At 41.4% G+C, this 20,299-nt stretch overlaps 1 protein-coding gene across 5 annotated transcripts; it reads right to left on the bottom strand.

The window, feature by feature from the left end:
* Positions 1-1,937: 1,937 nt before the first annotated feature.
* Positions 1,938-18,863, bottom strand: CUNH5orf63 (chromosome unknown C5orf63 homolog). Of its 5 annotated transcripts, none has more exons than XM_024193365.3 (4): positions 18,849-18,863; positions 7,474-7,595; positions 3,476-3,532; positions 1,938-2,436 (listed from the first exon to the last, which is right to left on the bottom strand). In XM_024193365.3, exons 2-4 carry the CDS (start codon positions 7,585-7,587, stop codon positions 2,257-2,259), a joined length of 351 nt encoding a protein of 116 aa, XP_024049133.2. In that variant the 5' UTR covers positions 7,588-7,595; positions 18,849-18,863; the 3' UTR covers positions 1,938-2,256. The 5 variants fall into 5 exon arrangements, with proteins under 5 accessions (XP_024049133.2, XP_024049135.2, XP_024049134.2 ...); XM_024193367.2 differs by lacking the exon at positions 18,849-18,863 and adding an exon at positions 18,662-18,822; XM_024193366.2 differs by lacking the exon at positions 18,849-18,863 and adding an exon at positions 18,579-18,638.
* Between the last annotated feature and the right edge of the window lie 1,436 nt (positions 18,864-20,299).

Genomic DNA, 20,299 nt, shown 5'->3' with positions numbered 1-20,299 from the left:
CTATTATTTTATCACAAAAAACTAGTAGGGAAAAACTCTGGCTCTGTGAAATTTTCGTATATTGTGGAAAGGAACCAATTAGCACTTGTGTGCTGACATAGAGGCAATTCAGACCCATGTTTTAAAGGCACCCTCTGAATATGCTTCTTTAAGGGGTAGCCTAAATGCTATAAAGTCTCCCTGGCCTTGCACAAATACAAAGAAATTACTTCCCTTCTAAGAACACCCCCTCGGTGGTTGAATATGACTATGGGTGGGGCAGACCTGTTTTTCAACATCCAGTGCAGGAAGGGTGCTTTGATACAATGGGTGTTGAAACTGGTTGTGGATTTGGTTGGGGGGTGTGTGTGTGTGTGTGTGTGTGTGTTATGATACAATGCCTTTAATTTGGCCCTGGTGCAATCACTTACACCTGTGCAAAGTTCTGATGTGCTAATATTTTCCATACCCTTTGTACTTGCTTTGCACAGGTGTAAGTAGTCATGACAGGGGCAAGATAGCTGAGAATCAAGGCCAAGGAAGTGGCAGAGTGGACCTAAGAATAAAAAGGGGAAGAAGTAGTTTATCAAAGGCCAGGGTGATAGGGTGTTATACAGATGCAACAGCTGGGTATACTCTCAGACTCATGAGGGAACAAGCCCTTCTGTTACCTTCTATGTCAAATGGCTAATCTGAGTTGTTGAGGGAGAATTCTCCAAAACAAGCCTACGCGATTGGGTTAAGTACATGTTTTTACTGTGGGTTTTTGTTAATTGAATATAGTTTCAATTACATTCCTGCCTCTTTCATTAATGATGCCCACCTTTCTGCAGGACTCAGAGAGGGCACAGGTTTCTTAAGTTCTGTGACTCTGAAAACTAGTGTGAAATTCAGTAGTGAATGCTTGATCTTAATTTGGTAAGTCTGTCTGGTGCTTAGTGTGTGTGTCCTTGTTTGGAATTTTCTTAAGGATTGAAAATGAAGACCCACCTTTTGATAAGACAGGTTTCTTGTTTAATTTCCTAATTCTGGAAGGTGCTCAGATACAACAGTGCTGAAGAGAACAGAAATGTAGTAATTACGTTACTTTTTGGATGGATGGATTGATTAAATAGACTGAAAAAAATCACTTTTCCAGTACTATTTAGTTAGTACTATAGACTATAGGAGTTCCATCTACCCACATTATTCTTTTCTGCTCTGTGATGCAAAAATGCACTAGTAGAAGCTTGCCAGTCCTAAATTAAGATACAGCGAAGTCACAGATGGGACTAAAATGTCATTTTCTTGTGTTCTGTCAGAGAACGTAAGGGCCAATCTACACTACCGAAAAGACTGTTAACCCTAAATCCAAGTATTGTTCCTATAATACGATTACAGAATCATGTTTTCTGTGCCCCCTGGCAAATTAAGAAAAAGCCCTGGTATGACAGGGGCATCCCTAATTGTGGTAGAGAACCGCATGCTAGCATGTTTTCTTTTTAATAGTGTAGCCTGAGCCTAAGGGAGAAGCTACCTTATCTCATGCCAGCAGATTTACAAGGAAACTCTTAAGGTGTTTTAATTCCAGAGAGTAACATGAAGGTGGCAGCTAGCACAGAAAGGCATGTTTGCAGTGTTAAATCTTGTTTCAAGGAAAAATTGGGCACTCTTGGTTCAATTTAACTTTCACTTATACTTTTACTTGAGTACTAAAGAGCTCAAATCTCCCTGTTTAACATAAGCGGACATTTTAGGCTTAAGTGTAACATGTTCATCCCATTAAAAAAAAAAAAACACCCACGCAATTTTCACAGGTGAATAACAACTAAATCCAGGTCTCTATAAGGTATAATTCTATAAAGAGTATAAGTCTGATTTTTTTTTTATCCCCCCACCCCCACTTATAACACCTCTACATCAAAATGAGCATTTGGGATACACTCTGAAAGTCTTACAAAAGAAACTTGATACAGACATAACTTAAACATTCCTTTATTGTCAGTGCAGGGTGTATGAATGATCTGAAAGTGCATTTCATTTTATCTGCTGCTATGGAATAGCACTTATTCTCTCATTGAAAAACAAAACCATCTAGGATAGCAGATGAAGAGTTGCTATTCAGTCAGATGAGCTTCATCATTACTACAAAATGGAATACAAATCAAATAACTAAAATTTGAATGTTAAATATGTACATTACATTCCAAAGAAAATGTGGTTTGATAATATATGCAACAGTTTCAAACCATTTGTTCAAAATCCCTTCAATCCAATCTCAGAATAGCTGCATTTCCTTCACTGGTTTTCACCATTTTGAAACTCTAGCTTCACAAGCTGGTTCTCAAATTTTTTAACATCTACCCGATGCTTCATTAGGAACTGCCCATTTAAATGGAAGACAGGTATGTCATACTTATATCTGTCATACCACACTGCGTTCTCTGGAAGGGTGATATCCACTTCCTGCAAAATAAACTTTGAAAGAAAAGAACTAAATGTTAAACATTTTATAACATTGGACACTTAAAAAAAAATAGCTGCTGTCTTTCATCACATTTCAGATTTACTTTAACAAGATGGGTCACATTTTCAGCAGGCCCTCTATATTTGCCCTGGCATGGAAACACAGATTTTGCAGGCAGAAAATGGATGTAGCCACAAACTTTGCTTGTGTACTTCCAACGACCATCTGAATGTTTAGCCCAGCATGGTTCCCTGGATTTCCAGTGAGAAACTGTACCACATATGATCTTAGTCATTTTCTTTCTGCAGGTGGGTCGACAGTCATTTTTTGTTTTGCTCATGGGTGCAGCATTTCTTTGTGTCTAATATTGCTGGCACCACTTGCTTTAAATTCAAGCAACTGGGGTTCAAAAACTGGTCAAAGTGCACTACAGGCAGTTGACAGAATATTAGTTGGAGAGGATGGTGGGAAAGTACTCTCAAGTGACACAGAGCAAAGAATATTTGATGGACCTGCCTCAACAGTTTTGCTGCAAACTGCATTATAAACCTGAGATATATGTATATTCTAGTACAGTGGATCTCAAACTTTTGTACTGGTGACCCTCTTCACATAGCAAGCCTCTGAGTGCAACCCCCCCCCTTATAAATTAAACATTTTTTTATATATTTAACACCATTATAAATGCTGGATGCAAAGCAGGGTTCAGGGTGGAGGCTGACAGCTCGCGACCCCCCCTTATAATAACCCCATGACCCCCTGAGGGGTCCCAACCTCCAGTTTGAGAACCCCTGTTATAGTAGCAAAAGCTTTTTAAATAGCTGCAACATTGTATTCATTGGTTTAGTTTGCTAACACTTACTTGAGCCACAGAGTCTGAAAATACTTTTGAAAAAAGAGTTTTAGGAAATCAGTGCTAAAACTTTCTTGAAAAGGTTGCCCAAGATAGACTAATGCTGCAAATAACATCAAGCGATTTTTCTTTTACAAAGAAAGGTCCCCTAGAAACTATTCTTTCTATATAATATACACAGTATTGTATTTCATTACCCTGTTTTTATATGGCTCAAGCACTTCTTTTGCTTCATCACACAGAGGGCACGGGTCCTAAAGGAAAATATGCAGATCATCTTAAAAGAATAAGACATGCAGATTATTCTGTTAACTTGTTTCTAGGTATGTTACATGCTATCATTATTCCAAATGCTGGTTCTCTCCTCATTGCCACATCATTTTCAAAATCTCACTTTAATCTGCACAGCATAGATTGCAAGAGTGTAAATTCTCTTTTATATAAGTAATAAAAAGGAAATCTCCTTTTTCATCCGGTCAACACCTCTAAGATTTTTGACTCTACCTTTAATTTGTGACCACAATAAATATATTTTTGAAACGTTGCAAGTTCTAAAAGCTGACACAGCTGCATGGTTCTGAAGACAAGTTATAGGATAGTCATAGGGTTGATTTCTACAGTCACTTCCTCAATGTATAACTGGAAAACTTGACTTCCCTGGAGTCACTCCAGATAAACATCAGTGTACATTGTTTGGCATATAGTAATTTAACACAAAATATAGTCAGGAAAAACATGATGGTTCTGTCTCTTTGCCATGAAGTACTGTTCACAGATGGAAAATGTCTATTCCTTTCCTCCCTCCCCAAAGCTTTCTTAGGGTATGTCTAGTCTCTGCACACCTTTTGCTGTGTAGTCTACCAGAGCTAGATTGAATTCAGCTTGTGAGTAACAGCAGTGAAGACAATGCAGTATAGGCTTCAGCGCAGATAATACAAGCGCAGCATGGACCCTACCTAGATACACACTTGGCTCACTTGCCTGTGCTGTGCTCTCTTCACTGCTATTGTTACCCGTGCTAGCTGCAGTCAAGCTAGCTTGGGTAGGGTCAGGTAGGCTAGACAGTGAAGACACACCCTTAATGTTTGAAACCCTATGCAAGGTGCTAAAGGACAAGTTTGGGGTGCAGCTGCTGTTGTTTGTAACTTGTGGAAGAACTGGTGATGGTGAATCAGCTGAGCGTATGTGTTATTGAGAAGGGCTGACAGAATTTTGTGGCATGTAATCTGTTGTAACAGACTAGACTCTTCAAACTAAACCTACGGGATGCTCAACTCTTTATGGCTTATCACTGAAAGAAAGATTGCTAAGGTAGTGGAGCTGGTAAAATGAGCTGGTAGGGGCAGAAAGGCAGACAGAGATGCACCATTTCTCCTTACTAAGGGCTTGGCTACACGGTGCTTTACAGCGCTGCAACTTTCTCGCTCAGGGGTGTGAAAAAACACCCCCCCAAGCGCAGCAAGTTACAGTGTAAACAGTGCCGCCGTGCTCCCAGCGCTGTAAGCTTATCCCCTCGTGGAGGTGGAGTACCTGCAGCGCTGGGAGAGCTCTCACGCGCAACTACACTCGCACTTCAAAGCGCTCCCGCAGCAGCGCTTTCAAGTTTCGAGTGTAGCCACGGCCTTAGAGCTTGTCTAAGCATGCAGGTTGCACCATTAGAATTTGAATTGGTTAAAGACCTGACTTAGTTAAAACAGTGCAACTTGGTGCTTGGATACTCCTATCAGTGTAGCTATACATTTACAGGCACAATTTAAACCAGGTTTAAACTGATATAAGATTGTCCACACACAAATTTGCACCAGATTAAAGGCAGAATCACACTTTTAAGTTAACTGGGGAAACTGTGTATTTAGACCAGGCTTTTATCAGTTTGAATTCACACTTTCAGATATTTTGATGCAAGTCTGTGTAGGGACACTTATTTTGGATTAAGGGGTCTATTATTTTGATTGAACTACAGTTAAATAAACCAAGCCTTGTATTGAAATAAGTAAAGGTTTGGATCTAAAACTATTTAGCTATTTCATTTCCAGTCTCTGTGTGTGGACAAGTGCTAAGTAACAAAGCAAGTCATGGCACTTTACTCCTTTAATAAAGCCAGCATTGAGTTCCAATGGGAACCATGCCCAGAAATAATTCTGTGCTCTGACTAGCCAAGAGTCTCTGCAAACAGACTTTAAACTGCTTTAATGGGACATTCAGCAGCTTGCATATATGTTCAATTGCCCTAGCTGCAAACAGAATTTGAATTTAATACAGAAGAGATATCCAGATGTGCTGGGCAACAGAAGAGGCTGAAAGGAGCAGTTTTTATTTATACAATACATTCTCACTTATGCTGAGCCTCATTCATACTTACTCCTGTCCTTACTTAAAAACAAAACAAAACAAAAAACACAAGCCTGGGGTGAATGGGGATAAACTGAGAGCACAAATCAGTTTATTAAAAGCAGCCTGCAGTTTAGTGATATCTTGTTTTGTAAATGCCAGTGCTATGACACGTTCTGTGAGACGTGAAAAGTACTTTACCTTAAGCATGTATTCAACAAAAGAGGCCAGTTTAGAAAACTGTTTCAACTTTGCTATCAGAAATTTGGTCACAGAATTTCAAATTGCTAATCAGTATGTATGCACAATAATCATTCAAAAGAGCTTTTTCCAATTATTAATCTCTAAAATGAATGCCAATACTGCCTACGTTATTGCCCTTTGGATTATGAAAAAGCACAGTGCTGGATCAGATGGCAGAGACAGAGCTGGGACTTTAAAGTATGTTTCCTCTCATAACACACATTCCACTGATTAAGAAACAAGTGCTGACTTTTCTTTTTCCAGAAAGTCTGCACTTTTGTAATATAATTTCACTTTTTTCCAGGTTGGGTAGAAAAAAACAAACATTACTCAATGATAAGGAAGCCTCTCCAGTCTCATCTTCTCTCAGAAAATTCACACTTTTTCCATTTTATTTAAAATTCACAACAGTTTACACTTACATAGAAACTTTCATCTTAGAGCATTTTGCAATCTGTATACATGCACCAGTATCGGACTCCTGAGTCATCTCAAGACCTATATGTAAATCCATGGTAGAGATCATCTCGAATCGAGGGATCGCCAATCAAAATCAATAAATAACATGCTACAAAAACAATGTGCAGAAGGTAAAACTTTAGCCAAAGGCACCAAATGAAACTCCTTCCTATGAAAAGTGAAGTGGGATCATTAATACTTCTGCAAAGAACACAGGATCTCAGTTAAGGTTCTACATTGAAATGTGACTATATACAAATAGCCCCCATTCCTGCTTAACTGATGTGCTTGCTGGGTGCATTCAGAGTCCTATCTGCTCAGTCTTCAGACAGAAACTACTTATTGCTTTTTACTCCTGTTAGCACTGCAGAGCCACCAAAACAAAGAGGGAATGGTTGGGTTTTATTTCTCCTGGTGCATCATTGATAGAACTAATGTTAAACCTTTTCAGGCTGACTGACACGGATTTTGCACAGGTGTCATTGAGGGCCTAATTGGCCATCAACACTTCAGTTAGGATAGTGATATATGATCAAGAACTCACCTTTACCTTCCAATCCCAGGTCAAGCCACTTACGGTGTACTCTACACAGTAGCAGAGAGGGTGCTTCTCGGTATGGGCAGGCACTTGTGCTAGCTTTATTCGAACTAATGTGCTAAAGATAGTGTGGCCGTGACAGCACTGGCAGTAGCTTGGGCTACCCATCCAAATATGTACGTGGGGGTTGGGCATGATTGTACTTGGGTGGCTAGCCCAAGCAGCCTTCCATGCCACTATGGCCCCACTGTAATTTTAGCAAGCTAGCTTGAGCAGAGCCAGCATGTCTGTCTGCTTATGCTGAGAAGCGCCCTCCCAGCTGCTGTGTAGACATATTCTTAAATAAAAGAACTTTTAACTTGTAAACTGGGTCCACAGGCTAAGGAGTCACTGAGCCACAATAATCCTACAGCTCCCTCTTGCCACTTCTAGAGTCATAGAGTAGAACCAAACTATAAGGTCTCACCCAAACGATGCCCACACAGTAAGCTGCATGGAACTAAATCTCTCTACCTCTAAAAGATTAAGGGCTGAGCCTTTCCGTCTGGGATCTATTTGAACCTACAGTTCCTGGAAGGCTGATATTTAGGCCCTCCTGTCTGGCTTTACAAACTAATTTTTTACCTTGGTGAACAAAGTTAATACTGGTATATTTGTAGTGGCTGCACATAGTCGTCTCCATAGTGGCCTAGAAGAATATTTTGCTAGCTGCTTTGCCGTACTCTCAAACCTAAGCATCTTTTATCCTGTTAAAACAAAAAACAGAAATTACATGCATAGTACGGTTTAATATTTCACTAAGCTATAGCTCAGAAAATCCAATAATAAGGCAGAAGTGGTGGTTCCATGGGAGTTCTGAAATACAAACTCAAGCAAACCATTTTCACAACACTTCTGTGTTCACAGCCTCCACATATTAATCTTAAAAAAAAACAAAAAAACAAAGTTTTACGATGCAGCAGCCATATTATCAATTTAATGTAATCCAAGAAGCTCTATTTAAAATTTAGATTTCATTTTCTTGCTGCAGTGCCTTTGCTAAATTCTCTAACACAAATGCTGACATAAATACATTACAATGTTTTAACTAGACATATGCCAGTAAGAATTACACAATACTAACAGAATGCAAAGTGCTATGCTTTGAACCACTGTAATCTTGCTGATTTGCTTGACACAAAATATTCTACTTACTCAAAATTATTCCATCAAACTAGTTCTGTATCTAATCAGAATGTTAAAATAATGCTTCCTGCAGCAAGTAAAAAAACAACAACAACAAACTACAGTCAAGATGATTTAACGTTAAGAGCGTGCAAATTGTCTCGTTCTTTCTGCAAGAGCAAACTAATTGATGAAAGATGTTGATGGCTTTAGAGTCTGTCTGGTTGTGGTTTTTTTAAGTGAAGTTAGTGCAGGTGCAGTATGCCATATTGGATACTGAAAACCTTCACCCATACAAGAGCATGAATAGCACTGCTTTCTCCATAATAGCCTACCAATGAGTCTTAACCTTGGCTTCTAAGGATCACCTGTAGGATTGAGAGACTTCTTTATACTCCATGCCTATTCATTCTTTGGCCTTTGAGTTACGATTGTCAGCAAAGATGTCAATTCTGATGGTGGTTATTGTGGATATCTATTCATTAGAAACTGCACTAGGACCACCCACCCATTTTACATAGAGTCAAATCCTACTGTTCTTATTTGGACAAAATTTACATTGGCTTTTGCTAACTATAGATGATAACTTTATATTTCATTTGAATGTATTTGAAAGCTGTGTTAAGTGAGGGGCACAACACAGAGCAAAAGGAATACTAAGCTGTGTATGAAAAGCATATTCCAAGAACCCTATTAAATAGAACTGAGTTGAAGTGTGCCCTAAACTTGGAGCATTAATACTGTAAAGTAGGGCTCAGTCAATATGTTAGGCGAGTTAAGAAAAACATGAAGTCCAGCTTCTTAAAGCTAAAGGAGCAGTTTTTCAACGAAGAAAAGACTTTACAGAGAGGTAATTTGCCCAACAGACCCTCCCATGACACAAGAACAAAATAATATATTGGAAGAACTGTGAATCTGAACATTATATTAAGTTAGTTAATTTTCTTCCTAAATGAAAAACCATACCAATAGTGATCCATTATCCTGACTGCACTGTCTAGGACTTTTGTCTTTTTTGGGGAAGCAAGGTAAGAACAATTTGCCATGCTCCCAGGAGAGTCTTAAGCAGAACATGTGCCACAGATGAGAGTTATATCTGCTAAAAAAGGGAAGTTATGTCTAATGTGCTAAATCACAACCTTGCAAAAGTGGTTTATCTGTAACTTGATGGCCTACTTTCAGATGCTGGAAAAGAATTTGGACTTGTCACAAACGTGCAAAAGAAGGAGTTTGAAATGAAATACATTGTAATGCACAGGCTGTTGTGATTGTGTTCCACTACTTCTTCAGGATGGAATCAGCTGCTCAACTGTGTGTCATATGCTCTATACTGCTAACAGACATTCTCCTGTAATTCAACTGGCAAGGTCTTCTGGAGCAGGAGGATCGGAGTTGTATCTTTGTTCTCACCACAAAGTTCCACGTGAATGTGATACACAACACAGTGCCATTAGTGTTGACTAGAAGTCCTTAGGCAGTGTGATGGGGTGTTCATCCTACACCAGCACCAAAAGGAAGCTGAGAAGGACCAATTAGTGTGATAGACCACACATGAGGGGTTTAGGCTGAAGAAGCAACCCCTGATTGGTGGAAGAAGCTCAGCTGAACGGGTGTGGGCTGGGCTAGTATGAACTCAGGAAGCTGGCAACAGAAAAGGCTACAGCCAGGAAGTCTGCAGCCACCCTCTGTGTACTAGAGGGGAAAGAGTAGGAACCTAACCCTGAGAGAAGGGTGGACTCAGGAGAGAGAAGGGTGAAGAGGAAAACAAAGGCACTGGAATCTTTGTAGAAGAGAGGGGAGGCCAGGCCAAAATCAGATTCCTGTGCCCGTTCTCCCCTAACTCCTGCATTCCCTCCCCTACCCCCAGGTAGTTGGTCTGCTACCTCTAGCGGTGGCACATAGCTCCCTAGGAACCAGCTGTGCAGCCCATCCTCCTCCTGCTCTTCCCACCAGCTGCCATCCAGCATCTGCAGCATTGTGATCAGCTCCCCTGCTGCAAAGCGCAGCCCCTGCTGGAGCCACTCTGCACTTTCCCAAGCCTTGCAGTTTAGAGGGGCAACGCCTCCCTACCTCCCCAAACTATGTCCATCTTAAAAAGTGGGCATGGTCCCCTGACCTGCCTGATTCTGGTGCTGGTGGAAGAAAACCTATGGGAGGCAGAGTAGGGAGCAGCAAGGTTGAAAGCTGAGTAGAGCTTGGCTGCACATTGTAGGGTCCCTGGGCTGGAACCTGGAGTAGTGGGTGGGCCTGTGTTCCCTTACCAGCCACTGACAAAGTGGCAGATCTTGGGCAGCAGGTCCAGTGTGACTCTATTTCCCCAGAAGGAGAGTCTCCATGGTGACCTGGCCGGCTGAGTCACAAAAAAGAAGCTGCAACTTCTGGAGCGAGAGAGGGGTTGCAGAGAGAAAAGAAAATGGAGGAGAGACCACAGAGGGAGGCACTGGACAGCTATTCCCCAGGGCAGCTGGGAGGAGACACCACTGGCACTGAGTGAGTACCCCATGATAGGCAGCCACAAACTTGTTCTCTTGAGCCATATGGCAATCTGTTTGTACAGGGTTTTACATAACTGAAGAGGTGAGCTTAGCAATGTGAAAATCTGATTGACAATAACTGGCCTCAGCAGTCATATTTAGGAATTTTTATGTCCACAATAGCAGTGAAAGTCTACCCAAAACTGGATATGTTTGGAATGATAAAATGCAGCATGTGGACCTACTTGCATCCAAGATAAAAATGTCAAATTAAATAGTTTGTATTAATTTTAAAACTTGGCAAAATACTTCTGCTACCAACCCAACAGCCAAGTTTGTCATTAAAAATAATATTTAAATCTGTGTATTTTTTAAGTGAAACCAAGAAAGCAGTATTTTCTGAGTTCAAGAATAGGTCTTCATTGACCAGGATTATTATTGATGCTAATGAATCACTACACTGCCAACTCCTCAAGCCTATGAGTTGTGGTTTCCATAACATCCAATGCACAAGTAGTAATATTAACTTATGTGCAATTCAAATATGAGTGAGCTTAAATGTCATTACTTATTAATAGATGCTAGACACAGCTGAAAATGCTAAGGAATTTCAACCTTTACATTGCAAATCAAACTTGTTTCCCACATGCCTTCCATGGAACTTACAGCCATGTAGCCTAAAGAAGAGCAGGAGCCCTGGACTCTGGTTTATTTGCTTGTGTGGTGTGAGATAGTGGGGCCCTACTCAGCAGTTATACTTGTATAAATTGGAAGTAACCCTATTAAAGTCAATGATCCCAATTGTGTGCTGTGTTCCACCCATTTTATGCTGCTCTATTGCCACACAGCATCTCTAAAACCTATATGGGGTTGGGGGAAGATGTCATCAGATGGTATAGAGCTGCCACAGCACAGAGGAGCCCTGAAGTCCCTGGTTCCCAAAATAGTCCCTTAGGGAAGCTAATGCAGGTTACAATAGCTGCCCCAACCTGTGCGAGGGAACTGACTACAGCTCCTGAAGAACAATTGAGGATCCGGCCCAGCGGAGGCTCTCTGTATTGGCTTCTGTGTTAATTCTCCTTCTGGTGAAATGAAACAAAGTTTTGGATAAAACCAAGTAATAGCTTATTGAATGTGCTGAAGGATAGATGGGGATGTAAAGTCTAGTTCCAGTCAGCAGCAAACTAATAAAAGGTAAGTACCCCAGATATTAACATCAATCATTGGGCCACATATATTCTCACCAATTCACACACGAATTCAGGTAACTCTTGGGCAGCTCTACAGTATCGCTTAAGTCGATCTAACTTACATCACGCAGGGGTGTGAAACCCCCTCCCCACAAGCAACGCAAGTTTTGCGCTGTCCACACCGGCACTATGTCGGCAGGAGACGTTCATGTCTTCACCAGACATGCTACAGCTGCATCAGTGCAGCTGCACTGATATAGCACTGTAGTGCACACTTGCCCTGAATAGTATCCGGATTCCATAATGTGACCAACCAGTCCCTAAGCCTGGTCTGCACCATTGGTAGGTAGAATGCACTGGTTCCACTGCTATGCAGAGTGCAAAAGTCCAATCTGTATCTTTCCTTTCCCTCTTGTAAACTGAAGTAGGGGAAGGATCATGTTGTGCAGATGCCCCACAGATTTCACTCAACGTGGGGAAAATCTGTGGCATGTGGGATTTTTTTTTTTTTTTTTGGTGGGTGTTTTTTAATGATGAAATTAAACTGCTAAACAATTAGTGAAAAACCTATCAGTACAGTCATTCTGGGAGCACTTTTTGACATTTAAAGATCCTTCTCAGGATCAGCAATACCTAAACAGGAAGCAAAGGAGCTTGCTAATGCCAAAATCCCTTTTTTCTCCATACTGTAAAGAGATGTTAATAACTTGACAAATATAATGTTTGGAAGATAAACTTGGCCTCTTCCAAGTTTATCTTCCAGAATGTCTACTACATTCCAGAAAGACAAATTGGACGAATCTATAAATAGTCTCCTCCAGCAAATAAATCCTACTTTTCAGCATAAACTGTGAAGCTGAAACTAACTTTAACTAGTTAATTAGCTGTTTATAAAGCTAAAGAAAAGATACGCATGTCTGACTTTTTTCAACTTAGTATTTTTAATAATGACACTTTGTTAAATAATCTCAACTTCAAGACACTGATGTACTCTACCTCCATGGCTCTGAATGTACTGTACCCATAATTATGAATATATTTGGATCTGACTAGTGAGGTCCACTTTTTCATGATTCTCTGTGCATAGCCGAGTGTGCAGTTAATTACAGCAGTTGCATGTGCAGTTGCAGTGTTTGTGAATACTGTGTGGACATATAAATAAAATTTAAGACCGAGGATCCCGAGACACATTTGATAGAGCAACCGAGATTCCCTGGACAAATCACAAGTACCTTTATGCAAGGGACTGCACTGGTAACCTGTCAGGATCACATAAGCTATGTTAAATTTGAATAAAAGAGCAGATTGCAGCTGCTCTAATCTAGATATCTAATATGGATGCATGGCCAAAAAGAACAACCGTGGAGGTAGATAGGCAGAAACAGCCTATCTTCATCTCTTTATTGCATACTAGCATAGCTGTTAGCACATTTCAGAAATCCATGGGCCACGGGCCAAACACTATTGCAGCTTTGTGTGTTTGTGACTGTTCTAGAAAACTCAGAACTACACAATTACTGTTACAGAAATTATTGTATAATGAACAGGAGTACTTGTGGCACCTTAGAGACTAACAAATTTATTAGAGCATAAGCTTTCGTGGGCTACAGCCCGCTTCTTTGGATGCATCCGAAGAAGTGGGCTGTAGCCCACGAAAGCTTATGCTCTAATAAATGTGTTAGTCTCTAAGGTGCCACAAGTACTCCTAGTCTGTATCCGCAAAAAGAACAACATGGCTGCTACTCTGAAACCTGTCATTATTGTATAATGGTTACATACTTATTCTCCAGTTGATCTTCAGCCTGTAAATCTAGATCCACACGCTGAATATGGTAAAAAAGCAGAAGTGGGGAAGAAGGCGCTATCTAAGCAGGAAAACATGCAGTCATTAAATGTAAGAAAACAGACTGGTGGCTCAGCTGGGTGCTGTATTTGAATAGCCTTTCTTCTGGAGTTCCTCATTCACACCTAGCTCTGGTCACATAGGAAAATGAAATTGCTGTTAATCTGGTCCCTTTTACATGATATTTAACTTGTGAGATGCTGGTATGAAGGATAGTCCCTCAAGCAGAGACACAGGGCAGTGCTGGGATGAGGAATCCCAGTGCCCAACAGTTGGAGTAAATGGGGGTGCTGAAGGACCTTACTTAGGGGCTCTATCTCTTGTATGGTGTCTCAAATTTGAAGTTGCTGCTGCTTTCTCTCTCTCTCTTTTGCCCCACAACAAAGTCCCTCTTGGCTATGAGAAGGGAAGGGGGAACTTCTTCTATACTCCCTTCCTCATCCCCAGTTCTAGGTGCTTCTCCCTCCCACCCCCATGTTTTCGATTCCATTTGCATTAGCCTCCTCCATCCTAACTCCCTCCCCATCATTGTTTTCCTTTTCTCTTCTCTAGCCCCATTTTTGGGAACCTCCTTTTCTCATTTCTGGGGACTCTTCCTTTCTGAATCTCTCTGCCCAGCCTCTGCTACTACTCAGTTTTCCGGACCAGCAGCTAAGCAAAATTTACACAATTTGGTCAGTTTTACTCCTATCCAACTTATTATGAACAGCACCAGTGAAACTTACCAGACTTATCAGGTTCATTTTGCTGATGCCTCTGCTCATGAAAGGAACTTGCCAACTGACCATTTGTGAGTACATATTTAAAGTTTTGCCAGTGACCCATTATTTGATCCCCAAATGATGTCATGACTGGTAGTCTTGGCTCAAAAATGTGCGTGGTACTGGATTAGCAGTAGCCTTGGTAGAGTGCTCTTTCCTTTTCAGACAGAAGGTTAATAAATAGTAGGGGTGGAGTATTTTTCCTGGAATTCTAAACAAGTTAAAAGATCCTAAACGTACTGCAGTTCATAAAGTCTTGAAGTACTACTTTTTCCAAGGGCACACAGCATACTTAAAAAAAAAAAAAAAAAAAAAAAAGTCTTGAGAGAAAACCCAATTTTTATGTCAGAATTAATTCGTTATATGCATATTCTGTAACACCATTTTAGTATTCACTTCAATAGGAGAATGTTACAAAATCTGTGCACGCTGTTACAGAAAATGTTCTGAGAATAAACTATCAGCACAATCTCCCACATCTCTTCCCCCCCCGCCCTTAATTATAAAACTTTAAGAAAATGCTACTGTCCTACAGTACTCCATCCTAGGTGAGATTAAAGATATCATTTCATGGTAATGTACAGGGACCTATTTTTGGTTGCAGACAATGGAATTACACCCTTAAAAATATATTGAGTCAACATTCTTGACTTTGACCAGATATATATTCCAAATTCAAAGCATACTGACATACAGTATAATGCTGTAATAGCTGTGAAACACAGCTGTCTTTCTGAAAGACATGCAATCTTGTATATAATGGCTAGTTATCATAAAGTAGGATTTTAAATGTCTTCATTTGAGCTATCAAAGAAAACTTTAGAGTGAAGTGATCCATTCTACTTCAAGAGGGGGGAAAAGATTCTTAAAGAATTTTCTTTCCCATTGTCCTCCTTTCTTTTTGAAGATATTTTCTGAATTCTCAATATCCTCTACAGATTGGAAGTCAGATTTTATTAGAAAAGTTTCTCAGTCACTGTTAATAATAACTTGGCTAGCAAATAATCTACATGGGTTTGAGGCTTATGCTTTCTGTTAAAGGAAAGCATATGTTAAATATATAGACATGCCAAAACGTCTAATTTGCCATTTACAAATGACATTTACGCTACCGCTTGCTTAATCTGAATGTCCATTCCTATCACTTTGATTGCAATAAGTAGAGGATAAAGTTATCTAGAAGACTTCTAAAGAGCATAATAAAAGCATATATAATGCACAGAAAGTTCTAGAATTTCAGTAACCACTTCTGAACAATACAAATGAGTTTATCATGGATTTTATTTTCAGGGACAAATTTTGATAAAGTATCCAAGTTCTGCACAGAACTGCAGGTCTACTTGTGTATGCAACTCCCACAAATACACATTGAACAATGGACTGCCAAATGGCTAAACCTCTGTCTGCACACACAAATTGCTTGAATGTGTGCAAAACCATGCCACACTCATCTTTGTGCCCACCAGTGGGCCTCTACTTCTTAAAATACTTGGCCTCCAGTGTCTGTCTTGCCTGTGCTCTGCTTTTTTTTATTATTTCCTTCAGAATTGTGATCTTCCTGTTGACCAAATGGATCTCTCCCAGGGCCAGTGATCAAGTTATTTGACCATAGCTGCTGAAAATCAGAAATCAATTAAAGGCAGAAATTGTAGTACAGTATTGGGTAATCTAATTTATATTTTAATACAAATTATTTGTTTTTTATGGATTTGATCACATTGACCAGTGAAGGTAACTTAAGATAGCTACTATACATATTCTGTATGTAAGCATATAATTAGCAAAAACAGAAAGGTGGTTGTTTTATAACTAATGACAAGGCATAATAAGTGTGCTGGAAAAGGCTAAGATTTCTTTACATTAATACGAAGTGTATTTGCAAACATCTACATTATAGAAACTGCTATTGTATAAAATATTTATTTAACATTATTTGCAACACTAAGATGCATATTGTAGCATGTACAATTTCATTTACTGATATGCTGTGTGCATCATCCTTCAATGAGGTCAGAACAAGTACTGGATTACAGAAAATGAATGCTGTTCTACTCTGAGAAGCAAGTTTACTGGACAAACAAGTTGCTTGTGTGCATGTAGTTATATCTACTTATGTCGTTGGTAAAAATAAGGGCCAAGATTTCCCATTTAGGGCACAATGGTAAAAATGTATGCTGCTGGCATACAATAGAGCTCACCCCATGGCTGTCACTGGTGGAGCTGCACCAGTGCTACACAACTATTGGGAGGATTTCTGATAATGTTTATGAATCAGTTTTCTCCTACCTCTCTAAACCCTCCTTCAGTGTCTCCCTTCTGTTCGCTACACCTTATCTCTGGATAATCTCATCCACACACAGTCACCTACCATCTCTCTGCAGATGATTTACAGATCTATCTTCTACTTCAGACCTGTCTCCTTTTGTCAGAACTAAAATCTTATCCACGAGGATGTGGGAGAGACAGGCTATCCCAGCTGTCAGCTCAAGCTCAAAGAGAGTTCTTAGCTCCCCATCCCCACTTCTCATAAGACCTCCCAGCTATTTCCTTTCTTGATCACCGTGGACAACATCACCATTTCGGCCTGTAACCTGGCTGTCAACTTTGCCTCATGCCTCTCTCTAAGTCAAGAACATAAGAATGGCTGTACTGGGTCAGACCAAAGGTCCATCTAGCCCAGTATCCTGTCTACCAACAGTGGCCAATGCCAGGTGCCCCAGAGGGAGTGAACCCAACAGGCAATGATTAAGTGATCTCTCTCCTGCCATCCAGGAGTCCTCATGCCCAGGCTATATCTAAGCATTGCAGATTCTTTCTACATAATATCCCTAAGATGCAGCTTTTCTGATCCATCCACACAGCTAAAACACAGGCTCTCATCTTGTGTCTCAGTTACTGCAACATCCTTTTCTGTGGCTTTGACAAATGCAATCGTGGCCTGCTCTTATCCAATCAGAATGCTACTGCAAAGATCATCTTCCTAGCTTGTCACTTTGACCATGTCACCCCTCTCTTTGCAACCCTCCACTGGTGTCTCCCCCTTTCTATCATATCAAATGTAAACATCACGTCTTCCCTTTCAAAGCCCTTTACAGACTATCCCTAAGGCTGCGAGTCTGTCACGGATTCTGTGACTTTCCGGAACCTCTGTGACTTCTGCAGTTGTGATACAGCTGGCCCCAGGGCTGAGCAGCTGGAGCAGGCCTGGAGCCAGCCGCTGCTCACGCAGCCCCAGGCAGCTTGCCCCAGGGGATGCCAGAGCAGCCACAGGGCCCCAGGCCACCCACCCCCAAAGCAGCAGTGGCACCCTGGAGCCCCCCAAAGCAGCAGCAGCACCCCTGAGCCCCCCAAAACACCATTGGGGTATTTATAGTAAAAGTCATGGACAGGTCATCAGCTGTGAATTTTTGTTTATTGCCTGTAACCTGTCCATGACTTTTACTAAAAATACCCATGACTAAAATGTAGCCTTAACTGTCCCCCCTCTACCTATCCACTCTCATTCAGCATTGAAAAGCCATCTCCTGTTTCCAACTGGCCCACAGTATTGGTCTCCATTGCTCACTTGTTTAATTTTCAAACAAGCACCTGCATTCTTTTTTCCATTATATGCCCTCATGCCTGTAAAGAACTCCCTACAAACATCCACAAAACTAACTCATTATCTTTTATCCTCCTCCTAAACCAGCTGGAAACTCCCTTTTCCCATGATGCTTATGAAACCTTCACAGGGGTTAAGCTGCTTGAGTACTGAGGCCACGGCCAGTAATATCGATTCCTTGAATTTCCCCAGCAGTCCGTCTGTATGCAGCTATCGGTTGCTGTCTTGTACTTAGATTGTAAGCTCCTTGGGGCAGGGACCCTCTTTGTGTTCTGTTTGTACAGTACCTACCAGTAGGGTCTTGGTTCAAGACTGGGGCTCCTAGGTGCAACAATACAACTAACTCTGAATAATAAATTCTTAGTGGAAACAGGGTGTAGATGTGTCAGTCATGGGGAGCCTATGAAACCAATGGTGGAAAGACAAAGCATCTCCAGACAGCCACTTCTGATTATTTATCACTTTGTGGCACTTAATTAAATCAGGCCTGTTCTCTATGGGGCGAAGACTGTAAAACTGCACACACATGCTGGTCACCGAGTCTGTGGTGGGTTTTCTTTGAAAAAGAAACCTCCCTGCCTTTTGTGGAGTCATTTGTCAAACGCTCTTTTGCAGTATTTGCTCCGCGTCACACCAGCCCCAGTCAGTGAACGGTCTATCGCTAAATACGTCAAAAAGGACCTCTCTTGCTCTCACCTGCGTGGCACAGGCTCGGGGCTATTAAGTTTACACCGGATTTGTTCTGGGGCTATTCCACCGCCTCTTACACCGACACCCACCCGCTTGTGCAGACTCCGCTGCGTGCCCTGGTGCCAGCTCCAGCGCCCTGGTGGCCCCAGAAGGAAAGCGGGCACTGCTGCTTGAAACCGGGGCCTCTTCTAGACAACCCAGTGCCTGGCCCCAAGCGAAGCGAAGCAGGGGCACCGCGGAGCTGCTAACACACCGATCCCGCGCCGGGCTACTCACGCGGCTGCCGCTGCCGCTGCCCGGGGACAGAGCCTCCAGCTCGTGCGGCGCTGCCCGGCCCTCCCCGCTCCAACAGCAGCGACTGCTCCGCCCCAGCCGCTCCCCCGGGGCACAGGAACTGACCAGCAGCAACTTCCTGACACTGCTGCTTGCATTGCACCCTCCACCCACCGCCGCTTCGGCGCCCGGGAGTTTACACTCAAATCTCCAGGCTCGCCCCGCCTCCTACCCTGTGCTAAGTTGTTGCTCCTTAAAGAAGTTCTTTGCTCCGCTTTGTTTTCCTGCCCAGGGAAGGCTCCAGTCAGCTAATAAAATAAATACAAAGAAAGTGTAACCTTCACTCTGCATGGATTATTTGAAAGTAACCCCTAAAGGTTTCCCTAAATAGTGCAGTGGCTGGGTCTATTATTTAAAAATAATGGTTGGACCATTTTAGATTTTTCTAAAGCAATTTTGTTGAAGTGTTGGCAAGGCTGTATGGAAGTGCTAAGGACTGTTATTAAACTAATATTTCCACTCAGCTGTCAACATTTAGATCCCAGTCCTGCAAGCTGATGTCAGTGGGACTAGGGGTGATAGGTCGGGGATCTGCCACACAGAGCAGCTGGGGAATCGGGGCCTTGTTACAGGTAGAGCGGGTAGGTTGTCTGACACTCCCCGTTATAAGGTGCTGTTTTCAGTTGCTTATAACTCTGCCAAACTTTTAAGTGTTTCAAGGTAAAATTTTTCATGCTGGGTGTCTGCCACAGGAAATGGTTGTTTTTAGAAAAATTCAGCAAAAAATAGTTCAACCATTTATGTTGTCTTGCCCATAACAAATTGTTAAAACCATTACATTGAGAAGCCCAAGCCATCCCAGGCTTTGGGATAAGTATTTGCAAGTTTTCAGGGGACGACCTGGTGTCAGGGAAGTGCCTTTTTGCTGTTCCTGTGCAAATCTCCCTTATTTGGCAAAATTTTGAACCTCTGTGAATTTCAATTAGCATGTGTTCAGTGTGAGACTTGTTAGTTTGGCAACTAGATTCTCTATAGATTCCATTTGTGCTGGACATGTTCCAGCTCAAGACCATTATTAATTTTCTAATGGGCATTTCTTTGGCACTTATCACTACAGTGAGTGCTTCACATAGCAAAAAATATTTGTTTCAAGTTTTACGTTAGTTATTTTATCAGACACCAATTCATCCAGCTGTAATAATAATACCTTGCACTTATGTCACTTTCTAAGATTTGCAGAGCACTTTACTAATGTTAAATTAACCCTCACACATACCCTGTGACTGAGGTAGGTAAGCATTATCTTAATTGTAGAGATAGGGCAACAAAGTTTAAGCAAAGTGCTCAAATTCACAAAGGAAGCTATTCAGTGGCAGTGCCAATAGAACCCTCTTTGCCTGTCCAGTGTGTTAGTCAAGATACCTTCCAATGTTTCCTAGATTACGTCTCCTTTT

This window comes from Terrapene carolina, unplaced genomic scaffold (genome assembly GCF_002925995.2).
Source record: "Terrapene carolina triunguis isolate 2854851 unplaced genomic scaffold, T_m_triunguis-2.0 Scaffold113, whole genome shotgun sequence".
NCBI classification, from domain to species: domain Eukaryota; kingdom Metazoa; phylum Chordata; order Testudines; family Emydidae; genus Terrapene; species Terrapene triunguis.
The sequence above is the reverse complement of the archived record's forward strand: the minus strand, read 5'-3'. Positions and strand labels throughout refer to the sequence as shown.

Coding starts and splice junctions, on each gene's coding strand:
- CUNH5orf63 (XM_024193363.2), bottom strand. CDS start 7,044: ATGCCCAACCCCCACGTACATATTTGGATGGGTAGCCCAAGCTACTGC. Junction 3,533..6,855: donor CCTGGGATTGGAAGGTAAAG/GTGAGTTCTTGA, acceptor ATTTTCCTTTAG/GACCCGTGCCCTCTGTGTGA. Junction 2,437..3,475: donor TTGAGCCATATAAAAACAGG/GTAATGAAATAC, acceptor TTTCTTTCAAAG/TTTATTTTGCAGGAAGTGGA.